General features: G+C 56.7%; 4 protein-coding genes across 4 annotated transcripts; 1 reads left to right on the top strand and 3 right to left on the bottom strand.

Annotated features, from left to right (window-relative positions):
* Positions 1–1077: 1077 nt before the first annotated feature.
* Positions 1078–4031, bottom strand: EsH8_III_001116 (uncharacterized protein; the record flags this gene model as incomplete). Its single annotated transcript, XM_083262841.1, has 2 exons — positions 1078–2480; positions 2534–4031. 2 exons carry the CDS (start codon positions 4029–4031, stop codon positions 1078–1080), a joined length of 2901 nt encoding a protein of 966 aa, XP_083123328.1.
* A 6107-nt stretch (positions 4032–10138) lies between these two features.
* Positions 10139–11308, bottom strand: EsH8_III_001115 (uncharacterized protein; the record flags this gene model as incomplete). The annotated part of the gene is made up of 1 exon (XM_083262840.1): positions 10139–11308. One exon carries the CDS (start codon positions 11306–11308, stop codon positions 10139–10141), a length of 1170 nt encoding a protein of 389 aa, XP_083123327.1.
* Positions 11309–13357: 2049 nt separating this feature from the next.
* On the top strand, positions 13358–14561 carry EsH8_III_001114 (uncharacterized protein; the record flags this gene model as incomplete). The annotated part of the gene is made up of 2 exons (XM_083262839.1): positions 13358–14259; positions 14333–14561. 2 exons carry the CDS (start codon positions 13358–13360, stop codon positions 14559–14561), a joined length of 1131 nt encoding a protein of 376 aa, XP_083123326.1.
* A 1391-nt stretch (positions 14562–15952) lies between these two features.
* Positions 15953–17434, bottom strand: EsH8_III_001113 (uncharacterized protein; the record flags this gene model as incomplete). The annotated part of the gene is made up of 2 exons (XM_083262838.1): positions 15953–16082; positions 16167–17434. The coding sequence occupies 2 exons, from the start codon at positions 17432–17434 to the stop codon at positions 15953–15955; spliced, it is 1398 nt and encodes a 465-aa protein (XP_083123325.1).
* Between the last annotated feature and the right edge of the window lie 712 nt (positions 17435–18146).

The following is an 18146-nucleotide window of genomic DNA, read 5'->3' as shown; positions in this document are numbered from 1 at the left end:
CACAACCAAAGTGGAAAAGGGAAAAAAAAATCCACAGTTGCCGCCAAAACCTCCAATCCCCCTCCTCCTAAGCGGTACCCCCCCCTACCAAAGCTTCATTTATGGATCCTCCTCCCCTCCCCAAAAAGATTTTTTGGTGCCCGTTCGCGTCCGTACCTTACATGGAAACTAACTAACGCAAGGTACCAAGCGCGCCAGATAGAATAAAAATACTCCGTACACACGCTCACGCGCACACACGCACCAGTAATCAATTCTGTCTTTCCGTTCCGCTCACAAGGTAAAAAAAATCCCCCTACTTCCTTGCCTTGGCCCACCCCAATATACCGCACATATATCAATCACGCCAACAGTCATCAAGCGAAGCGCAGAAACACCATTTCCCCCCACTTGCTAGTTGCCCCTCTCTCCCACTCCCCATCGCGGCCGTGATCCCCTTGATTCAATGAAATTATCCTCCGCGGCGATCCCGATCATCGTCTATCCGATGGGCTCCTCCCCGGACTCCACCCACCCAACCATCGTGACCAGAAGCCCGCAATCCACGCCGTATATTTATTTGCCTGAGGCTTCACGGGGCATGTGCAACGCATCATCAAGGCCTCGTCGACGCCCTCTCTGGGTGCCAGACGTAGCACGGCCAGCTAAATGTAAATATGACACATGAAGACTACTTGCTGCTTCTTCACCCGGATTGATTAAACTGTTGAACTGATGTAGACGTGATTATGTCTTGATTGATAAATGGTATATGCACGGCTCCTTTTGACTTTCTCCGGTCTCAACGCCCTCGCTAACCTTACTCATCCACGTCGAGATGCCATGCGCGTCAGATATCCTCCGCTCGTAGAAATAAGAAAACGCACCGATTCTTTTATACAACATGGCCGGGCCGGCGTGCCTACATACCTCCTCGTACTGCTCGGGTCCTCTACCCAAAGAAAAAGAGTTACCTCGTCGCCTCATTAAGCACCATATACCTATCTATGTACATTTTTAAACCCCCTCGGCACGCCGTCAACGACCATAGTCTGACCGTCTGCTTCACTGTCTCGGTCGCAATTGCACCGCACCTCCTCAGCGGCGCGTGCTGCCCGAAACGCCCCCAGGTAACGTAATACGGAAGTTGATCAAGTCCACCGAATTGCCTCCCCCAAGTGTGACGTTCAAAGCCTCGGTCGGCGACACCCCGCCATTTTGCTGCCGACTGCCTTGGTCCGCTGCTGTGAAGAAGCGCTGCAACACTGTCTGCGCCGTTGTTGCCGCCATCAGAGTTTGTTTCTGCAGGATGAGAAGCACCGAAACTCGGGCAAAGTCGAGCGTCTCCTCCGTAGCCGTGAATGTTGGGCTGGGTGTAGGTGCGGAGGACGCCGGCACCGAAGTGGACACGGATGCCTGAGGTGTTGTGGAAGTCGGCGGCACAGTGGTCGCTGGCGGGGGCACGACGGGCGATGTCAGAGGCACACTGGTCGACGACGGGGGCGCAGACGATTTCGTTTCTGGAAGGGATGTTGGGGTGGGGGTAATGGTGACAGTAGCCCACATGGTCGAGCTAGAGGCGTGGATGGTTGTGACACGGAATGGGCCCGTAAGCGTCGTGAAGCCCCCAACAATGTCGGGCGATGGGAGAATCACGGCACCCGGTGCGTTGAACCCCAACGTGATGGTTGCCGCTTGCCCGGGGAGGATTGTGATGACGGAGACAGAGACGAGGCCTTTTGCGTTCACGTCTGTGTCAGCGCTGGCCGTGCCTAGGCGGGTGGAGCGTCCATCAAACGTGACGAGCGAGTTCTGGGCAATGCACGACAGGCTCTCAGTGTTGAATTTGGCCAGAATGTCGGTTCCATCCAAGGCGATTGAGAAGTTCGTCTGGGACTGTTGAAGAAGGCGGGGTACCGCCAAGCCGAGGGTGACATTATTGAAATTAGTAGAGGTGGTGTTCCCCATGATGTTCGCGGTGGTGCATCCCGTGGCTCCAGCCACGGCGCAAGTCTGCCCGGTGAATCCGTTGGTACAGATGCATGAGCATACGCCTTGGGATATGACGTTTGTTCCGCCATTCTCGCACTTGAGCTGGTTCTGGCATTGAACCAAAGCCGGCTCCGCTGAAGGAGTATTAGTCCGGTTACGCCGGAAGACGAGGAATTCGAGGGGGACGATGATGGCGGTAGCAACGATGCCCAAGATGATGATGACGATGAGGATGAAGGCCCACAGGGGGAGGCCGCAGCATCTCCTGCGGCGTTTGGTTGTCGACTCGCCGTCGTTAGATTCGAGCCTGGCCAATGGAGACCCTCTCGCCGCCATCGCCCGAGTTACGGGTTGCGGTGTGCTGTTTCGGCTGCCAGGGGCCAGGGGCCATGAAGCGGCGGAAGCTCGTCTGAACCAGCTGCCACGCTCGGGCGGGTTGGGGGTTGTTGCTGCTGGCGGAGGAAACGCGGCCAACATGTCGGAGAGACCCGACTGGTGTTTGTCAACAGCTGCTGAAGAGTTAGTCGTTTCTTGCATGGCCGGGGGATGCTGTTCCACTTACAAGACACGCCAGACACCTGCTGCTCCCCCTCACGCCCATAGGCCTTCTCGTCCGCCCACGTTCCGTCGTCCATCTCAAATCGGCTGGCAGGTCGTCGTCCCCGATCGATCAGGGCAGCCAGACGGGTTGCGCGCTTGATGAGGTCTGGCAGGCTGGTCATGCTGCCTCTCGACTCCATTGCCTTAACCGACTCCATGTCAAGCCCAAGCTTGGGCGGGCGTCTAATGGCTGAGAGCCTGTTATATGGCCGCGGTGATGGCGTGACTTTCCGCATCTCGGCCGGGTCGGTTGCACTAGCGGCGGCAAAGGCGTCGAGCATCGCGTCGGCTGTAAGTGACGGAGTAGTTGCCGTGGCGGCAATGGTGGGAACTGTGCCCGAGGAGCTGGACGCGTCGACGTAGCCCGTCCCATTCTCAAATGGGGCGATTGGGGGCTGAAGAGGGCTCGGCAACGGCCGCGGCGATACCCGCGACTCCTGTGCTTCCTGTGACAGCAGATCCCCACCGCTCGGGGCCCGGTTCATGACGATTGAGGGCTTTGACATCTTGCCGAGACTTGCGCTTCTCACGAGCTTGCTCTCGTCTCCAACATCGCCGTATGGCGATCGGCTGCCGCGACTCATCTCGCTGTTCTCATCCTCGGTGGAGTATGCATCGTCCTCATAAAAGTCGTCCGGATATCCCGGGCTGTATCCTGGCGACTGGCTGCCCCAGCTTTCCGGCATCGCAGCGCTGGAGGCAAAAGAGGTGTGCGACCTGGACCGTGGGCTCTCTTCGGGGATCGGGGAGACGAACGAGGCATTCGAGTAAAATGACGAATCGCCTCGGCGCGACGACGGTGGCGGGCCGAGGGTAACACTCCGCCTCGGGGGCACCGCCGGAGGCGGCACAGCGACGGCCGGTATTGTTGATGGCAGCGGAAAGTCTGGAATCGACCCGACGGATGAAATTGATGACTGTGTGTGTCTTGATGAGGGAGTAAGGGGGGCGGAATATACATCTTGGCTCAGCGTCGATTCACGTCCGAGTTGGGGCGAGTATTGAAACACCGGCGTGTGGTCCTGAACCCGTGAGCTGTCCAATATTGAGGGCACTCTGCTCGGGCGGGGAGGGCGTGGAGGCGGCGGTCCTCGGCCAGGCGGCGGTCGGTAGGGTTCCGCATCCGGGGCATTCGTGGGCGACGCGATCGGTCCAGGCAACGGCCACTGCGGAATCGGCGTCGGCCGCGAAATGGCGACACCAATCCCTCCGTCCTTGTTCTGCAGACCAGCAGGTGGTTGCAGTCTCGGTATTCGTGATGAAGGCGGCTCGATAATTTGGCGTCGTTCTGAGACATCCGTAGGGCTGTCTGGATCCTCTTCCATTATTGGAAATCTCGTTGCGGCCGGCGGTGAGTACTGCTCCCTCGGGAATCCAGCCTGAGCCCGCTCTCTCGCCCGCTTGACGGATCCTGCTATTGGCGGTCGGTCCATATCGTTTCCATGTTGGGGTTGACTCATTTAGTACTCGTGAATTCGGTCCAGCGACATCAGAGTTTCGTGTCCCTATTTCCTGCCTCCTTTTCTTTCCAAGAAGCCTGCGCGTCCAGACACGACAATTAGACCATTCGCTCTGCGGTACCACCTAGGTGCAAATTCCTTGGCCGTGGTTCCTGCGGGCCTCCGATGGCAGGTTGATGCGGCGGCGGTCTTGAAATTGCCCGAGGAGAAGCTCGTATATGGTCGAATGGCAGTGTTACTACTGCGGTTACTCGGCGTAGCTTCGCGGACAGAAACGACTGGCGGGGGGGTATATCAAATGAATGGTCGCTCAACTCTATTGCGAGGCGGTGTAACTGCGCGAGGATGAAAACAGGACCCAGGCCTATTAGAAAGAATCGAAGTTTAGAGTGCGGCCGAAATACGGTGGCGTGGCGAGCGACGAAAGGCAAGGAAAGGAAAAGCAGCAAAGGAACGAAAAGTGCGTCCGCGAGGTCGCAGGATAGCGCAATGCTAGATGGATTAATTAGAGTAGCAGAGAATGAAAATGACACAGCGGACGGTCTATCGTGGATAAGTCCAGGTCAGCACTGGAAAGCGTGAAGAGGTTTGGAATGTAGAGGAGGGAAAGTGATGCAGCACGCCCACCGAGAGAACCCGCCCAGTTACAGAGGTGGGAGATACCCGGTGGTTCGGGAGGGTTGCTTCAAGTTGGCCACACCCTCCAAAGCAAGGAGCACCTAAACAGCCGGGCCACGGGTAAGGGGAGTCCCAAAGGGGGATCACGTACATTTGGTGTTTCGAGACTTGGCCTTTACCGAACGTGATTTGTCCGGCAGGGAAGATTTATCGTTGCTGTCGATAGAGACGAGAGATGGGACGGGGCTGTGACGGCTGTCCACAGCAGATGGGCGCGGGTGAGCGATAGAAGCGGGTGCGAGATGATGGCATCGACCTCGGAATAAGAGTCTAAAGCAGGTGCTTCGACAAATAACAGACCAACGAACGCAGTCGTCGGCGCAACAGCTACGGCAGAGTACAACTCTGACGGTGGGCGGGAGAAGGGAAATCGGGTGGTGAGACGAGCGCGGATGGTTGCACGACACACACTGGGTCTTGCCGTGCTGGTGAAAGGACTGAGAGTGTTTCAGGCGGGCGGAACGGGCAGGGTGTGTCCGGCGTCGGGGTAAGCAGCACTGGCCCGGGGGAACCTTGTGATTGACGTCTGAAGAGTTGGAGATCAAGAGACAATCAGGCGAAGAAGGCAGGCTGTGGTGGATTCGATGGGTGTAGTGATGTGCGAACTGACAGGCGAAGCCGCGTGGGGACCGACGATTGGGGGTTGTTTGAAGGTGGGATCCCAAGGCAACGGCACAGAATGGAATGGCCCAGCAAGGACAATGGCGCGGGGCCGAGTCGAGGTTTTCTCGATAAGTTGTTCGAGATGGGCAATTGTCTTCAAGACGGAGATTTGCCTGACTGGTGGCAGGAAAAAGTAAAACGAGGTCAATAACCGCCGATCGGGTCGGTGAATTTGGGGGAAAAAGAAAAAAAGTCGACAAGTGAAAAAGTGTGTGTCTGGGCGAGCGAGCGCGTGTGTCGGTGTCTGTGTGTGTGTGTATGTATTGGGGCGAGAACACAAAGAAGTATCGTGATCTTTTGGGGATCTGGGCCGACGGACCGTGACTTGCTTGGCTAGACCGAGCGACTTACAAGTTGGCCCAAGTCGAGTTGTCGGCGACTGGTCTTGCTCGCAACCACACCTAACACCTGTGGATGGGGGCGAAACGAAGTGAAGAGAGGAAAGGTCTGGAAGAGGAGTCGAGACGGGACAGGAGGGGATAGACAAGAAGCGAGGAGGGATCCCCAGAGATCAAAAGAGGAAAGGCAGGCTGCCAGAAGAGGGTCGGCCTGGTTTGAGTCCCAATCTGGAGACCGGGGTGGTCTGGCCTGAGTGACAGCCCATTCAAAAGCGCGAGTACAAGCATGCAGACTCCGCTGGGAAGCAGAGTGACCGGGGGTGTTTTTTTCTTTTATTTTTCTTTCCTGTCCGTCCGTCCTTTACTGCGCAAACGTGTTTTCCACCATGGCCTGCCTCTCCCATCCTCCAGTCCGGCTCATACGCCGAGAGTGATATGCCGCTGCTATCTAAAGTAACAGTAGAGGCGTGGGGACTGTGACGGGATTGCGCAAACGATGTGGATAAGAGCGAAAAACGGAGTCTAGTGCAAGAAAATGACGACGGGGGGGTGGGCACGACAGCAACGCCCCCCCGGCTTGGCTCAACTTGGGAGAGTCAAGAGGCCGTTGGGCAGTCTCACTCTCAGTCAATTAGCATTCATTCATTCATTGACGACACGAGCTTGACGCGAGATGCGGTAGCTCTTTCTCTCGTCATCTCTTTTCTCTGCACAGATATGTTGCCGCCATATCCTCATCCATACTCCGAGAGTGCAGTCTGGCAAGTGTGAGGCGCCGGTCAAATCGATAGTCGGACAAGGACAGGCGCCCCAATCCCTCCTCCTTGAGGCGGGTGGTCAAGTGGTCAATGGCCGTCCCATGCATGGGTTGCCCCTGGCTGCAACCTTTAGGAGGCAGAGGTCGAGGTCCCGGAGAAGCAGATGGACGAAGCACGGGCCGGCGTAGGGACTGTGGCCGTCACCAACACGAGTGTTCCTAGTCAGAAGCATCAGGGGGGACGATTGCGGACTCCACCAGACCGTTCTGCTCGCTTCTCACGCACAGCACTGCAGCGTTAGTCCAACGCTCCTGCCCCCGGCGGTGGGGGAGACCTTCGTGCCCTTCTCGACCTTCTCCGTGGCACGCCCCTGCCCTCGGTAGACTCCAAAGGCGTCCATCAGGTGGGCAGTGGGCCAATCGCGAGCGCATCAGGCTTAGTCGGAAACACTAGCGCAGGCACGCACCGTGGGACCCCTTGGGTCCCTGCAAGTGCGGGCCATCTGGCCCGATCTGGGGCGACCTCACCAGTGCAAGTGCAGGTGCTCCACCGATTGCTGATGGTATTCCTACCCTGGACTTGGACTTGGGTCTTGCATGTTGACGGCCAGCCACTGCCCTCCTCGGGTCGCCCACTTGCCTGCGAGGAAGGAGACAACCTGGAAGGGGCTAGAAGGGGCAACCAGGGGACCTGCACTGTTGGTCGGACTCGGATAAGTAACGCACATCATCTCATACACCGTCCCTCAAGCGCACCTCTGCAACCATTCGAACCACCCACCATCCAAGCCCCCTCCACGCATCATGCTCTCTCTGCAGCCTGCAACATCTCGCTGTATTCTTTGCACCTGCCAGAATCGCCGGTGATGTGCACGGCAGCCCCAAAAAAGAAACAGAAAAGACAAGCCAACCTGGAACTGGAACTGGAACACTGCTACGCACGCCTGTTCGACCGAACCGTCAAAAACCACCCCCCCTAAACTGCGACCTCGAAGTTGTCATCGCCATTGCGCGTGCTTGTCGCCGAGACAATCTGCCAATCCCCATGGTCCTGCTCCGTCTCTGATATCATTCAATTATCTAGGGGCCATTAGGAGGCCAGAGCTGCCCTTCGTTCATCGACCGACGCCCACCACGACGCTACCATCATCATCACAACCGTCCACCCCCAACCATAAGACGGGACGAATTGAAACGCCTCGTTCCTTGAGCTGATGTTTTTCACGCGCAAAAAAATGAGAGGAAAACAGCCCGAAGACCTCTATCCCGCTTCAAATGCCCCCGCCTATCGGCAACTTTCCGATCGAGTGATCAACATTGCCAAATTGCCAAAGACAAAGCCATTTCATCCTAGAGCCCGAGGCACCGACAATTGCCTACCGTCAACAAAACCCTCCTTCTTGGGGCCACCACGAGTGACCAGCTTTAACAACCCACAGCCCGCGCGAGCAGCGGAAGAATGGAAATTGATTGCCTTCGTCCTGTCTTGCCGCCTAGCTTCTTCTCACCACCCCAGCACGGGAACGCTGATCAGCATTACCTTAAAGGCATGCGACCGGGGTTCTGCCTGCGGTTTTCAGCGTCAGGCTGCCTGCAATCAGTGTATTCCGCCCGCAGGAACACCTCAACTCGCACCATTGACTACGTGTCATATTTGCGCCCGAGACGAAGAAGGCCGTCTATGCATCTTGCATCTTACCCTGTCTGTACACATTCGCCGAAAAACAATGATTTCGTTCATTAGCTGCCTTGTATCGCATATCCCACGCTTCGGGGTCACCATGACCCTTCCCCCTTGCAACCAACGCTGTACCGGCGACAAAGGCACAGCAGCTTGGCAGCCGACGCGGCTGCTTCTAAGAACATGGCTTCCATCACCCGCAGCTGCGTCTTTTGTTCTGCAGACCGCATTTCAAGTTCTAAGCACGTTTCACCTGCCGCATGCATAGTGCAGACATGGAACAGGAACCAGGGCTAACCCCTCCTGAGTCTGCATCCCGCTTTATCCGTCACAATTAGCTGTGTTTGGCCAGCCACCTTACCAGAGAAGACCCTGTCACGTGGGCCCTTCTTCTGCCGCTGGAGAACGATGCCCATCCTGTGGTGTTCTCGAATCCATCCCGCCAGATCATCAAGCGCGTGTCCTTGAATGGGATGGATTGATGGTCGCCAAAGCACAGTTGCCTCCGTGACCCGTTCATCTTTCTGGCACAATGTTCGGATACGGAAGTGCACCACAGTAAGGCTGCATGCATGAGAGACGCCTCGTAGCATGACATTGTCCAGACAGCTCTTCCAGCGCTGCTTGAGCTCGGAGTCCATGCCCCTCTTTCCGAGCAGCTACCGTGACAGCCAAATGCAACAAGCGGTTTGTAACCCCAAATAACTGCACAATTTGGGTTGTCGTTTTTTCCCCTCGTGGGTCTTTGAGGCGAAACGAAACACACTGCTGACGGGCACGCGGGTAAGCCATCTTCCAGTGGAAGCGACTGTCAACCTGCCCAGCTGCAGGCCAGGCGATCTGACCATCGATTCTAACCTCATTTCGGTCGTGACAATCTGCCGCCGGCACATTATCTCCGAGCAAATGAGCCAAATGCGAGCCATTTGTTTGCTTGCTAAGATAGGCCACCCTAAGCGCGTCGCGGCCATGTTGATAGTTGAGTTTAACCTAGACGAACTCTTTTCTTCGTGAGCTAGTCTCCCATTGGCAGCTCGCTAGCTCCCGTGGTCCGTCATTAACGTCAAACCGTCCGGCCCCACGACGCCGACTAGCCTCCGGTGTGGAGATGTTTTTTTGGCAACCCCTGGGTTCTTGACAACACGGTGGACAGCGCCATTTACCCACGACGAGACGCCTATGTCCCAAGAACCATCGCTCCGTGTGTACTCCGTAGGCCGACGGTTAGCTTACACAGGCTCGTGGCGGCGAACAATCCCATTCCCGGGCAGCCGCAATGTAGACTCGATCAGTGTTTTGTTTTTGTATTCTGGGATGGCCCATATCATTGTATTGGTGCATTCGTGAGACAATGGCAGACGATCATCGATTCCGCATCTCAGATTAGTGGGCAACCTGCGCGCATCCACTTGCCGGCCCCCGAGTATCACACCAGACCTCGGCGAACATTCCGACGAGGTGTTGATCGCCCAGTGTCGTAATTTTGTAGACAGTGATGCCCGGGAAAACCGAGGCATCTAACTGCATATGTCAAGGTCAAGACCTCATCATGGCCCTTGCTGGGGCGTATCTGCGCGAAGCGTGGGCCTTTTGGTAGAGAATGCATCCATCAATTTGACGACACCTCTTCCGACAATCACTTGCTGCTCACGGGGCCGAAGAATCCTGCGTAATTGAATTGTCCAATCCGGCATCAACGGAACCCCTCTGATATCTCGTGTCTCCTAGCGTGTAGAAGACCTCTAAACTAATATTACTCAGAAATTTTACAACTTATGCAGACCTTTCTTTGACGTGGGTCCTCCATCCTGATCATCATACGACGAAACAAAACGTGCTCACCATCAAGGAGTTCCGCTGAAAGGAAGGAATTAAAGAAGCATGCCGACAAGCTCGATAAGGCGAAGCCATGGCTTGGCAAATCTCAAGCCGGATTGTCAGGCAGTCCTTAATGAGAACAAGGTTATTTCACGCAAAGTTGTGGATACTCTCAAGTGAGTTTCTTCTTTGCAAACCTACTCCTCCCCGCCTCCACGGCACAGTGGCCGAAAAGAGCCCTCCAGAGCTTTCCGCGTTTCTTACCCCCGGCCTCTTCCTTGGCCCGGATTACGTCTGCTTCGGCGTCCTCGATATTCTGCAAGAGCACCCAGGAGACTCGCTTTACGCGGGACACCTCTTCTTTGCACTCCTTGAGCTCCTTGCCCTGTTGGAACTTCTTCCAGGCCCGTTTACGAGCTCGTCTCGCCGCCTTGTCGGATTTTTTCAGCTGGGTTCTCACTCTCCACGCGGCCAGCCTGGCGACTGCCTTGGTCTCCGGGGCGGGGCCCGGCACGCTGAATGTCAGCTCGGAGACCCGGCCTTTCAGCTGCTCCAAGCACCTCTCCTGCGTGGTCATGTCAAGCGTGTCCTCGCCGAGTGGCGCCACCAGGGCATCGCCTTTCTGCAGGCCCAGATTCCTCCGCATCTCCTTCCCGCTCACGATACGGACACGGAGCCCCCGGGGTCCGAAGTACTCCAGGTTCATCATGGCAATGAGCTTCTGGCACCTTGCCCGCGCCATGTACGCTGTCAACCCGGCGGCCCCCGCCTCGATCAGGGCCGCTATGCCTTCGGCGGCGTCGACGGGCGCAAAGGAGACCCCGATGGCCATGATCTGGGCAACCGTTATGCCGGGGTGAGGCTTGCCCAGGATGTTTAGGCGGTCTAGGAAACCCACCCACTCGGATTGCGAGATGTCATGTCGCTCGAGTTCGGGCGCCCAGGCTCTCGCGAAGGGGAAGGTGCACCCTGGGTCGAGCCGGGGAACGATAACAGGCTTGGGCAGCGGAGGTAACCCGGCGTGGGTGTTTGATACAGGCGCTGATGGCAGCGTCGTTGATTCTGCCTGCGCCAGTTTCTCCAAGTCACCTCCTCCCTCCTTGCCGAAAGACAGCCCCTGGCCGGTGCCGTCGGCTGTTCCTGAACGCGAGGAAGGCAGCTGAACCACCAACGTGGACTCAAGTGAAACCCCTTCTGGGCCGTCAGTCTTCACCTTTTCGGTTGTCGAGCCCAGGCCCAGAGGGTCAGAGTCGCGGCTGACGGGTTCCCGGGTTGAGTGGCCATCGGGCTTGGCCGCGGTGGTGATGGCGTGCCGGCTTATATCTTCGATAACCCCAGCCATGGCCAGGAGGGCAGACGGGGGCGGCGAAAGCGATGGCTCGTCTGGCGTCTGGAAATCTACTCAATAACTGCCTCTGCAAGCCCAAGGCTCGTCGATGGGCGCTCGAGTCGAGGAGAGCGACTCATTATATTGCGGTTCTTCCAGCGGTTAGCGGGATGCGGCACGTACAGCAAGGCGTACCTGTAAATCGCCTCGCCAAGCCTCGTGCGCTGTCTTATGGGTCTGATAGGGCGAAGGATTCTCTCTTATCATACATATAGCCCGGTATGCCTTTCCCCCCCTCGGTAAGCGCTACTACGAGAGGGTCAACCGCATCGGTAACCAATGTGTGCCGCATTGGAGGCTGTGCCGCTGCGCTTATCACATGGCCCCTCGATGCAACCGCAATAGAGTAAAGGTGTGGTTTAAAAACAGTGTTGACGCGCTATCTGGTCTTGTGCAGCTCGCAACTGGGGGAGGGTGCTCTCGCAATATTTCTTGTCAGCCGCAAATGCGATGCACCATCAAATCGCCTCCCTTTCCGTTCCTCCCCCCAAAAAAAGCCTGACCATGAGTAGCCAAAGCTCCAGTCCCCCCTCACCAATCCTCACCGAAGACGCATTGGTCACCGAGGTGTGTTATTAGGCGGGGGACTTCTCCCATCATAAGTGATCTTGATATTTGTACAGATGCCGAGACGGCAAAGAGGTACAGATTCTTTAGGGGAAAGAATGGAGACAATGGACTGCAGCACAGACTCTCGGGAGCAAGCTCGTCCTTCTCTGTGAAATCCACTTATTCTTACCTGCAACAGCCTGACGGCCCATTATGGGAGGGCATTCTTGGGGACGGCGGGATTCAAGGTGGGCTCTAGAGGCTTTTGTATCACGATGATACGGCAACGAAGTTTCAGACCAGACGAGACCCCTTGCTTGCGGTCTGGCCGAGTGGACAATGAATCAACGGGGAAGGGGGGCACTTGTGTCTCTCCCGTCCATTACTCTATTGATCCGCCCATTCGGTTATCCTCATTTGCCCCATGCTCCATGCTTCCCCGGCTGCTTGTCTGTGTGTATCTGTGTGCCGTGAATTGAGCACCAAGCGTAGACGTCATATCCTCCGAGCTGGATGTCGGGGCCGGGCAGTCCAAAAGAGGCAACGTTTTGTCCAAGGGATCGTCAGCGTCGATGCGGCGACATGCTCCCTTGAGCTTAAGTTGGGATCGAGGCGATGGAAGCAAAACGAACAAGGTCAGCAAGAAGAGTCAATTGAAACCGGCGGGTTGCGTGTGAGGGATTATAGTTTGCACAGACACACTCATGCCATGCAATACGTGTATTACATAGTCGTGGAGGGCTGGAGGTGAAGAGGGAAAATTGGGGCGGACCGCTGCAAAGAGCAAGGTGAGTGGATGGCGGCAAAGGTGAGGAATGGCGAGGTGAGCAGTGCGCACGCAGACCGATCGATGGGCTGTTTCTGAGCGGCAGGGGTCGGGGGCGACGTATGACATAATCGGCCTGATAGATAGGCGCCGCCACGACCGTGTTGTGCCCGTGCCTGAGGCAGAGCCGTCCCTTCGAAGCTCCCAAGGAGACCCATCCCTCTCCGCTGGTTCCGGGAAGGTTACTTATCACTGGTCGACGCGGGCCATCACCCGCCAAAGGCCGCTGATCGCAACAGGCCAGCTACCTGCTCGCTTGCCCTGGACCGTCGTCCCTAGCGTGTCCCAGTCCCATCGCCCTAACAGACTAACGCCACTTCCAGCACCTGATCCCCATCTTTACTGGGTAGGACGCCCGTACCGTGGTAGGGAGCTGCGTAACTGCCTTGCCCTGCGTGCGGATACGCTACGTTGTGCTGGTCCCTTTTTACTCCACCCATTGACACGGCATTCATGTCATTGCACCTCTCCTCCCACTCCGGCCTCAAGACCTACAACCCTTTCCTTTCCACAACGACCAACCTCGACTCGTTTCTCTCAAACCAAGTCGTAGAGAACCCCCCAAACTCGAATTTATCCAGTCCTTTGCTACCAACCCATCGGCAAGACTGAAAAACAGCATCGACAAGATGCAGCTGAAATCACTCGCCGCCGCCGGCCTGGCGATTACGGCCACGCAAGCCTTCGTCATCGTTCCCGAGATCTCCGAAGCCGACAACGACATCGTCAACTCCCTCCCCTTTGAGCAGCCATCTTCAGAGTTCGGCCTCGAGAGCCACCGCGTCAAGCTCGACTGTCCCGGATGCCCCATGCCCATGCGTCAGCACGATGGCCGCTACCACACAATGACCAACATCGAGAACCACCTCGAGCTGACCTTCTCCGTCGAGTCCGACCCGTCCGGCGTCGACCACCTCCTAGTCAACGACTTCGAGCTCTATCCCAAGGCCGCCTCGTGGTACTCGGCCCTCCGTGCCCCCCAGGTTCCCGCCTTCGCCGAGGCCGCCACGAAGCACCCTCGCAAGGCCGACCCCAACACCCCTCAACTGGGCTACAGCCTGGGCATCCGCCCCTTGGTCAAGGACACCGAGCAGAAGCTCGATCTCGTCGAGATCGACCTTCAAATCATCGAAGTCGGAAACAGCTTCGTCCGTGACGTCCCCAACGTCAACGTCAAGCTGATCAAGACCCCCTCCGGCAAGCTCATGATTGCCAACATCGAGACTACCGAGACATCTGTCCCGTCTCGCCATGAAGAGCCCGCCCACGGCTCCCCCGCCGAGGGTTGCACTACCATCTACTGCAAGTGGCGTGCCGCCATCCTGAGGAACATGCGCGGCAAGCACTGCGGAGGTCGCAAGAACCACGGAGGCATGCGCGGCCAGCACCGCCACGGCCACAATGGCCACCACGCACACAACGGCCAGATCAGACACCACCACCACACCTGGGGCCAGTTGGCCAAGAACATCACCTCGCACATCCTTCTCCCCATTCTCATCGGCATCGTTGCCGGCGTCAGCGTTAGCATGTAAGTGTTTCACTCCCCGGACCCTTGGTCGCGTGACCCCTCTTTCCTGAGCTCCACTAACACTGGGTACCAGCATTGGCATGATGGTCGGCACCTTTGTCGTTTGCCTTTGGCGCGTCCTTGTCCGCCGCCAGGCTCCATTTGCTCGCCGACACTGCCGCCATCGCTCGCGCAAGTCCGCGCACCGTGAGGCCGGCGTCGTCGAGGAGAAGTCTGGGCTCATGGTCGAATCGGAGGACTTCGTTCCTTACAAGGATGACGAGGAAGAAGTTGTTTCCAAGACCGAGACTGCCCAGATCTAGAAGACGAAACTTCGATTGAAATTGCAATCCAAAATCAAACCAAGTGCGAGACCGAATTGATGATACCACTTTCTTATTCTTTTGTTTTGTTTTTGTCTTTGCCACTGTTCAGGGATCGAAACCCAACAAACCAAAACACCACGACACCACACCGAGATTGGACAAGAGAGGAAATCACACAGCTCATAAAGAAACGGCGTAATTTGCTTTATTTTTGCGGAAACCGGGATAGGAATTAGGAACAAGGAGGGCTCGCTTTATCGAACTAAAAACCATGTCAGATGTTCTCCTGCAATGTCTGGGGACGGAACGCTGTGTAGCGACGTTATTTGACAGCACACCACGTACGCTCTCACAACATGGACATGGAGCAGACAGACAGATCATCAGGGATCGAAACTATACTCAATAGGCTTAAAATACCCACATTCCTTCAAATTGTCGTTCGTTTGTTAGTGATATCAAAATTGGCGGGAGAGACCACGTGTGACCATTGGCCAGAGGGCGCCATCTGCTCAACCTACAAACAAGTTGTCGTTGAGACGTTGACATGTGGAAGAATCCGGTATTAACAAACATGCCCATCCACGCAGGCCAATCAATGCATGGCAGTTTTGGAGTGGGGAGGGGGGGGGGGGGGGGGGGGGGCCATACTATGGGACAGGCAACAACATGGTTTCTATGCCAATGGTGTTCCGGCCGTGCCGGTGCACACAACTCACTTTTTCGGGGGGTTTGATGTTTAAACGCTGTTGTTAAAGTAAGCCTCGGTGAGGGGGAGGCGGTGATGGCCTTGCTTTGCAGCGAGTGAAGCACCAACCCCTTCCCCCTCCCCCCCCTCGGTCTCCCTGAGAGTGACATGGAATATCTTTGCTTGTTTGGCTGGGGGGGGGGGGCGTCACCCCCCAGACAAACGTTGTGTGCCGTTGCCCGACGTGCTGGCTGGTGCCGGCTGTGTTTTGGGGGGAGGGCTAAGGGGAAGGGGAGGGGGAGAAGTTGAAGAGCAGTCGAACACGAGAGAGTCGAATGCATCGAGCGGGTTGCTTTTTGATTATTTGATTTGAGTGGTTGATTGATTATCGACTTTGTTTGCTATAAGCGCACCAATTTCTTGCCATATATCGCGCCTGCTCATCCACCCCTACCCTTCCCTCTCCGATATATTTATCAATCTCGGGTCCTTCACCCAACCAAAACTTGAAACAAATCTGTGTTCATAAAAGAGCGATGCTAGGGATATCATGCCTCTCTGTGTAGAGGGCAAGCACCGCAAATGGGGAAACAAGAAAAAAAACCCCAATGCTAGGAAATGCCAAAAACCCCCCCACTCATCCCCTTTCCGGTTCGCGACGAAACATTACCACCCCACGACTCATCTCATTACACCTCGTTTAAAAAGCCGTCAACGAATCCTGGGGTCTGATCGAGTAGTAGATGGTCAGGTAGGCCCCCTTCTTCTTGGAGAAGGCGAACGAGATGTAGGAATGTGTTCCCGTAGTCTTGGTCAGGTCCGAGCGGGGGCTAGTAGAGTACACGGTCAGTCTCGGGATTTATGAAATATGCACGGCGGCCGAGTGCGAGGGCGGGATGGAAAAAAGAACTTACAAGCACTTGGGCATCGCGCCCTCGTATTTCTCGGCGACGGCCCAGCCTCTGGAACGGAAGGCCTTGGCGAGGTTTGATGAGATGACGGCGTCGTTGTCGGCGTACTGCCACAGGGGGACGTATGCCTTGACCTCGGGGAACTTGGCACCGGGCTTGAGCTCGAAGCCGTAGCAGATGCCCTTGTGCAGGGTGTCGAGCTCCTTGGGCTGCTTATCGAAGTCGTCGCCGTAGGGCTCCGCCTCGTTGTGGAGCAGGTGCCAGATGCCACGAAGAATCTCGAGACCTTCCAGCGTGGTCTCGTCGTTGATCTGGCCGCCAAGCGTCACGACCTGGCGCACGACGTCGAAGGCGTTGGACTGGGTGCGGGCGTACAGCTTGGCACGGGCGCCCGCGGCAGGGTCGATGCAATCCAGAGCAATCATCTCCACCGGGATAGCGAAGGGGGCATTCTTGAAGTACTCCTCCGTGGCGTTGGCGGCCACGGTAAGGTCTGCGCCGCCCGGAGACAGAGAGCGGATTGCGTTGAAGGTGATGGTTTCCGTCGAGGCGCCAGTGGCGATGTGCTTGAGGACGGGGAAGAAGTAGGCCTTGAAGACAGCCTTGCCGCCGTCGAGGTCGAAGGCCAAGAACGAGGTCGGGGCGCGGGTGCCTTTGGGGAGTCTGGAGAGGGCGACCTTTGTTTCTGCCTCGTTGAGGAAAAGAGCAGACATGAACTGTTCGAACCACCGAGTATCCGCTCCATGGGAAGCCCTGCGCAGGGCGGGAAGGATGGCCGGGATGATCTTTTGCGCGAAAGGATCCGATGGCGAGCCGCCATGGCGGCCCATGGGCTCGAATGAGAAGCGGATGGAGGAGGAGCCCGAGTCGGTGATGTTCCAGGACGGCTCGAACGCGGAGCCGTCGGCGGTCAACAAGGCTTTTGTCGGGGCAGAGGACGGATGGGGGCCCATGGCAGGGATGATGACATCTGAGAGAAGCTGAAGGTGGGCGGCACGCTGGACTTGTGTGTAAGAGCCGGCAGCTAGCATGAGTCCATCAAGGGTTTCGGCGCATCGCGCAGTCCAGAAGTCTTGGTCATGCTTGTGGATGTATATCGAGTCTTGTGCCGAGAGGCAGAGGTCCTTTTCTTGCTTAGCCAGGGCCCGCGGGGACTGGATTTCGGCCTGGCCAAAAGTAATTGGTGACCGCAAAGCTCCTTGAGAGAGCTGCAGAGGAAACGGGGCCCTGCTGTTGGTGGTGTAAGTCGAAGTTGCCATGGTGGGCGCCATTGCTACGGTAGGCTAGTGGTATGAATGCAATAGAAGAGAAGTGTTTGCGAGATGAGACTGTTCTGAGATAACCCAAACTTCGGGAGAGATGGAAGAGCCCTAGAGACATTATATCTTTACGTTGGGTCCTGAGAGCATCAGTCCAGCCAAGGTTCCCAAAAGAGTCTCCCAAGGCTGATCCTGAAACTGGCTGTCATCGCGCAAGTGGCTGGGTCGTTACGGCCTGCCGGTGCTCTGCAGGGACGACGGTAACCCAAGACTTGGTTGAAGCCAGGAAGGGCCAACCTCTGGACCTTGCCGAGGGCGTGGCAGTCCGGGAACACATGGTTGCCACCAGCCGCAGAGTGAACTCTCCATGCCGAGTGAGGGAGGCTTCGGGAGGGGCTGGCGGGGACGTTGACCGCTGTCAAGTCTACCTGGGTCATGCGGCGGCGGCCACATCTCCAGTCGCATTGAGATGCGGACACTCTCTTTCTCTCAGTCGGACTGCCACTTTGGGCAAAGGGACGAGAAGTTCCACCCAATTGGGAGGTGTGATCCGGCTACGTCGATCGGGACTGTCCACGGCCGTTTTGCGACAGAACGGGCCTCCATGTAGCCCCAGGGCAATTCGCATTCGTACGTCACCGCAACAGGCGTTTTCTTCTTGCCCTTTGGTAGCATTTTCTCCGAGTGGTGTGGCTTAGAATATTGGCATGCGTCTTCTGAAGAA

The sequence above is a fragment of the Colletotrichum jinshuiense genome, chromosome 3 (assembly GCF_051148585.1).
Source record: "Colletotrichum jinshuiense chromosome 3, complete sequence".
In the NCBI taxonomy this organism is placed as follows: Eukaryota; Fungi; Ascomycota; class Sordariomycetes; order Glomerellales; family Glomerellaceae; genus Colletotrichum; species Colletotrichum jinshuiense.
Note: the sequence above shows the minus strand (reverse complement) of the source record. Positions and strands in the feature narration are given on the sequence as shown.